Source organism: Mustela nigripes, chromosome 11 (assembly GCF_022355385.1).
Source record: "Mustela nigripes isolate SB6536 chromosome 11, MUSNIG.SB6536, whole genome shotgun sequence".
NCBI classification, from domain to species: Eukaryota; Metazoa; Chordata; class Mammalia; order Carnivora; family Mustelidae; genus Mustela; species Mustela nigripes.
Window position 1 is genome coordinate 3,490,421 of NC_081567.1, and position 6,000 is coordinate 3,496,420.

Genomic DNA, 6,000 nt, shown 5'->3' on the forward strand with positions numbered 1-6,000 from the left:
GCCCCTGACCTTCATCACACGCGCAGAGTCCCGGCTGTGTGGAGTCAGACGGTGCGGGGCACAGCTGTGGGACAGAAGCCTTCTGCAAGCTCTCGGGGCCCCGGAAGCCAGGGCCGTGACCCTCGCCCGATCTGTCTGGTGCCCCCCTACCTGGATGAGCTGTGCGCGGGGCGTGGCCAGCAAGTTGAGTGTGCAGGAAAGCTTCCGGAAGAAGCGCTCCCCGGCCTCCCCATGGCCAGCACTCCGCATCCACTCCAGGAGCTGCTGCAGGCGGGCACAGGCCTGGACACCGCGGGGCCAGTGGAAGCAGCTCAGAGAGGGGCCTGGAGCCGGGACACAAGGTCACACCTGATGCCCAGCAGCCCCTCCTGGGTGGCGGGTACCGGCCTCCCCAACACCTGTCCTCCCTGATGGCAAAGCCTCTGAGAACAGGCCTGATAACCGTACACAGGTTTCCAAGGCCCCTAGCCTGCTTCTGAACCCTTCTCTGGGAGGGAGGGCTGGAACACCCACAGAATCCCAAATGCAACCATCGCACCTACAGCCAAGGACCCCTGCTCCCACCCAGATCCTGCCCGTGGACCCCGACCAGCCCAGGAAGGTCACGCTCGTAATATGTGCCATGGGTCTGCAGCACGGCATGGTCACGTTCCTGTGTCCCAGTGGGGCCCCCTGGCTGGAAGGAACTGGCACCCCAAGCCCCTGGCAGGGAGGAGAGCCAGGGATGCAGAGGCCACGCCCCTTCTCTGAGCCTGTCCCTCCTCGCTCCCCGCCTGGGCTGTGTGGAGATAAAAGGAACCGAAAAGGCCTGTGCAGACCCCACCCCTACCCTGGGGCCGCTCTGCAGACCCTGCCAGACAGTACTGCTCCTGGAGGACCTGCTCTGCCGCAGAAGCTGCTCTCCTGGGCCTCAACCTGCCACCTGGACCCCCAAGCAGTGAGATGCCTCAGCACCCCCAGTGCCTGCGAGCACCCGCTTGGCTTCTCCCGCAGCAGGGGTAGGGGTCCCCAGCCGCACCCTCACCCGGCCCTCACCCTTGTCCAGGAGCTGGTTGAAGAGCAGAGTGCTGGAGAAGAAAAAGAGGTAGGCCAGCACCTGCGAGGCGATCTCGGGGTGCACCCGGAACTGCCGCAGGAGGTCCATGGTGGCCTGGTACACGGACACGACATGGCGCAGTTCCTCAGGCAGCTGGGGGGCAGAGCACCAGCTCTCCCGGCGCTCCGTCTGGAAAGGGGGGCACTCCAGCAGGGCCGGGAGGCAGACGTACAGGGACTGGGGGTGAGAGGGAAACACCAGCTGCACACAAGGCCCTGCCTGGGCCTAGTGCATGTCCTGCCAGACAGGCCCCAGCTGCCTAGGGCCAGCCCCGGGGAAAGGTGCAGAGGACACCCGGAGGGGCAGAGAGCCTGACCAAAGGGCTGCCAGAGACGTCCCACAGGTCTGGGGGGGTGGGGGACTGTGCCCCTGTTTTAGCAGACAGAAGAGTGGCCAGCGGGCAGCCAGCTGGTCTCTTGGGACCACACCCCTGGTACTGGCGCACCCCTCCTGCAGAGCCAAGCCAGGCACGGCAGCCTGGGGCCCAAGGCAGCAGCCCTGGCGGAAGGCCGGGGGGACGGCAGGCACCCACACTCGTCTCGGGGGTAACAGGGCAGCATCGGCTGCTCCCCAGAAACAAGGTGAACGCACACCTCCCTGGGGAGTCCTTGCTGCCCCCACCCCTCAAGGTGATCCTGGGACAACAGGTCAAGGGCCACGTGCATCCCCACTCGGACCCCTGGGCACATGGACTGGGGGCTTCTCCCCACTTGCCCGAGACACTGAGGCTGTGTCCTCCTCAACACCGGGCTCCGCGCAGCTGGGAGCAACTGAGCACAGGGCTGCCCGACTCAACCGTCTCAACCCCATCGGTTCTCCGAGCACTGCTCCAGCCCTCCAGCACCACGGGCCCTGCACAGCCGGCCGCCTCCAGGACAAGGGCGATGCGAGCAGGAGGTTGAGGAGCTGGGAGCCGGCCCTCGAGGGCACAGAGGCAGCCATTAGAGCCCCAAATCCTCGAGCAGTGGCGGGACGAGAACCCGTCTTCTTCCAGGTGTCCCACCCCCAGCCCGGGTGGGGGCGCCACGAGGAGCACCCCCCGCCTCGTGGGAGCGAGCCAGCCGCGCGCCGCACCTTGGAGACGTAGTACACGCACTGCTGGAAGGCGTGCAGAATGACCTCCTCCAGCGCCGCCATGGCCTCCTCGCTGGCCGTCAGTGCACAGGAGAACAGCGACTCCCTGGAGCCTATGGGGAGACGGCAGCACACAGTCACCCCTGGAGGGCGCAGGCCACGTCCCCATCTGGGGTTTGGGGCCGCAAGAACCAAAGAGACCCAGCCCGGCCGGCTGCCCCCCAGCCCGGCTGCCGCGCCTTCCCAGGGCCCTGTACTCCCAGGCCCAGCGATGCCAAAGCCACAAGAGGTGCATCCGCGGCTCGTTAGTGAAGACTCTGGACACGTTTTCTGCTGGAACCAGCAGCCCCAGCAAGAGCAGATTCTGACCCAGGTCCCCTGCAGCCACTTCCTACTCCGCACACAGGTCAAAGGCACACCGGCCAGAGCTCTGAAGGAGACCGTCACTCCCCAGAACCGTGATGTTTCCGAGAAGAGAGAAACCAAACAGCCTACGTGCCCCATTCTCCTCCCGGCACGCGGGAGAGAATGCCCGGGATCTCCACAGCCCCACGGAGGGGGGCGGCCTCGTCTCCATGCGCGTCCCCCAGAACCACAGGCCCAGGGGCATCCACGTCCCCCATCGGGCTGGAGCTGAGCCTGGGCGGCCGGCAGGGAGATTGCCCAGCAGGGTGACGGGGTGCCCGTGGGTGCCTGGTGGTTCCTTCCTTCTGGGAGGGGTTTCTGCAAAGGCAAGAAGCCCGGGGATGGGAGGGGGGAAGGGAATGTCCTGAAGGGCCCCCCCCCCCACCGACACGGGAGACACGCAGCGCCCCAGCAGCGCTCAGCTGGAGTGCCCACGGCCCGGTCTCCCGCCCTCTCAGCAACTTGCTTCACCGCGGAGCTGCGGGCAGGCAGCTGGGACGCGTGTGTCCCGCAGAGACAGGTGCTGCTCATTTGCTACGGCCTTTTCATTCCCACGCAGCGCAGGTCCCACCGTCTCGGGCTCTCCTCCCAGGGCTGGGGAGGGGCTCCAGGAGCACAGAATGGAAACAGAGCCGCGCGCCCTCGCCCCCCCGCAACATCTGGATGCACCACTGTTTGAGGCACTTCTCTTTGCAGGTCTCAGGTCTCTCCTGCCCCTGGGCCCACAGACCACCCGCGAAGGGCTCACTCCCCTGGAACCCGCCAGAGGCCTGCCCCACCTGCCCAGGGTCCTCCCTTGAACCCGGCTATGGAGTCGCACTTGGGACTGACCCTGATAGGGTCTCGCTGCTCCCGCAGCCCCACTGGCTTTCAGAGGAGAGGTAAATCAGGCAACTTTGGGGGTCCCATGGCTTGGGGGAGCAAGAGGCTCTTACTAGGCTGCTGGACTGTAGCAACCCCAGGCTTACAGAAGCACGCAAGGTGCCCACTGCTGACCACGGCCCCTGTAGATCAAACATGACCCCCGGCCGACCGAAGCCAGCAAGACCCGGACCAAGAAACCAGTTCCGAACCCTCTCCCTAGAGCGGGGCCCAGACCAGGGGACCTCCTAGGCAGCCACCTTGTCTGAGAAAGCCCACCTCTACCCCCGGCATGGGCATGAGGGCTCTGGCAGGGGAGGGACGGCAGATAGAGGAGACCAGGACTCTGCGGAGCACAGCCATGGGAAGGCTCCCGGCAGATGCCGCATGGGTCTCTCTGATGCCACGGGAAAACCAGCTGAAACACTTGCTCCTGTGGTGCAGGCTCTGCTGGGTTGCTCCCAGATACAGGATCCCTGTGCTCAGTTTCCAACCAAGCTGACACTCACACAAGCCCTTAGGGGGTCAGGGGCCTCTACTGGAGGCCCCCAGATCCACAATGGCTAAGGCAAAGCCACAAAGGTACCCAGAGAGCTCTCCGTGGATAAAATGCCCCCAACCCCTGCTGGGCCCACCTCCCGGCTGCCTGTGGGAGGGAGGCGTCCTGGGTAAGAGCTTGGAACAACCGAGATTGTTTGCGGAATGCAAAGGCGATTTTCCAGTATTCAGGACGTGACATCTGTTTTCAGAATTCTTCCCACAGAAATTTCCTGCTGAAGGTCAGGAGGCCGAGAGGCGACTCTAACCTGGCCTCTGGCCTCTGCTGATGTGATGTTTCCTCCAAGCTCTCCAGCGCCTGCCCCACACAGGACACAGTTTGTGGGACACCCGGGTCCTGCCACAGCTTCCCCGGCCCACGCACTCCCCAGGGTGGACAGAGGCGGGGCCCCCGCCACGCAGCAGCTCTCGCCCAGCATCAGCCAGCCTAAGCAACCTCCAGGACCAGACCAAAAATAACTCCCTCCAAGAGCAGAGGCAGCAGCTACGGAAGCGGAGCCCCCACCAGCTCCAAGTAGCCCGTTTAACGTAGCCAGATGCGGGGCCCCTGTGCTCGGGCAGCAGGCCCGACGGGACCCAAAGACCACAGCCTCTCCGCAGAGCATGTGAAACCAGGGCAGACGAGATGCGGCCGCGGGACTCACCCACCAACACTGTGCCCAGAAGCCACGGCGGGAGCACGTCTCCCCGCTCACTCTGCTGCGGCCAGAATGGGGGGGACTCGCTGTCAACAGCCCCAAACTCAGAAGGGCCACAGGCGCTTGGAGACCAGCCAGAGGCCCAGTGCTCCCCGGCCAGCGCCATGTCCAGAAGAGGGGCCCCTCCGCTTGGAACCACTGGAGGCCCCAAGGAGACCGGCTTCGGAGGAGGGAGGCCCGAGGTTCTGGAAGCACCACACTCGGGACAGCCCAGTGCCCTGGCTTTGGAGACGCACAGGGAAGGCCGTTTATGTCATATTCGGGGGGAAAAAACAGGTAACGGGCTGCTTCAGGCCCAGACCTTGGGACAGAGCACACAGCAGCCTGTCCTGCGAGGTCTCACTGGACGCCTTGCACAACGTTCACCCAAGGATAACAGGGATGGGGGCAATAGGTCAGCAGGCCTGAATGCCCACTGGGACACAGAAGGTTCCAGTATGTCCCTCGATATGTCCCCAGAAGCCCTAATTCCCAGGCCCCAGAAGCCCAAGGAAGCTCCCAATGTCCCTTTCACTGTGAGGTGGGGGATAAGAAAGCACAAAGAAGCCATGGCTGACGAGAAGGGACCCAGACACAGCTGCTGGCTCTGCGTCCCGACACGTCCCCACCAGGCCTCCTCCACTGGCTCCACGTGGCCCAGCATCGGCCCAGCTGGCCCTCCAGTCCACCCATCTGCAGAGCTCCCAGGCAGCTAAGCCAGCACACAGTAGGAGCCTGACCTGTGCAGACCACTGCTCCTCACCGTCAGCCACCAGGAGCCCCTCAGCTCTGGGAATCTAGCCCCTTCTGGGGGCTCAGCAGGGTCCCACACCACCTGGACCAGGTCCAGGGCCCCAGGCTATCTGCTTGGGGTTCTCCCACATGGAGCCCACGGCCACCCCCCAGGAGACACAGCTAAGCACACAGACACCTAGCTGCGTCTGGCAGACTGAGCCCACGGGGGAGCCTTGGCCAGGCCCGGCCTGCCTGCCTGGCTTCCCTCCCAGCTCCGGGGGAGGCAGGGGGTGAGGGGGGCAGCCTTCAGGGGCAGGGCCACTGACCACGCCTGCCCAGGACCCCCCCCACCACAGGGACCGAGGTGGGTGAGCAGCTCTGGTTTTGTCACAGGAGTGAGGGAGCTGGATGAAAACCAGGCTCACCCACCGAAGGCTGTGGCCCCGGCCCCTGGAGCCACCCCACCCTCCTTTCCCGCTCGTTCCTGGGGCCACGAGGCAGACACGAGGCAACTGAAGTCCCAGCCAGCCTCAGGGCCCTGCTGCAGCCACCCTCTTCTGGAAGCCCCACCCTCTTCTGGAAGCCCCACCCTCT

At 65.0% G+C, this 6,000-nt stretch overlaps 1 protein-coding gene across 4 annotated transcripts in view; it reads right to left on the bottom strand.

The window, feature by feature from the left end:
• RADIL (Rap associating with DIL domain) overlaps positions 1-6,000 on the bottom strand; it is a 65,932-nt gene that overhangs the window by 6,795 nt on the left and 53,137 nt on the right. For all 4 annotated transcript variants that reach the window (XM_059414334.1, XM_059414333.1, XM_059414336.1 and 1 more), the window contains 3 exons: positions 2,171-2,283; positions 1,036-1,273; positions 151-323 (listed from right to left, as the gene is read on the bottom strand). In XM_059414334.1, the coding sequence (XP_059270317.1) occupies positions 151-323; positions 1,036-1,273; positions 2,171-2,283 (524 nt within the window). The remainder of the gene's footprint in view (positions 1-150; positions 324-1,035; positions 1,274-2,170; positions 2,284-6,000) is intronic.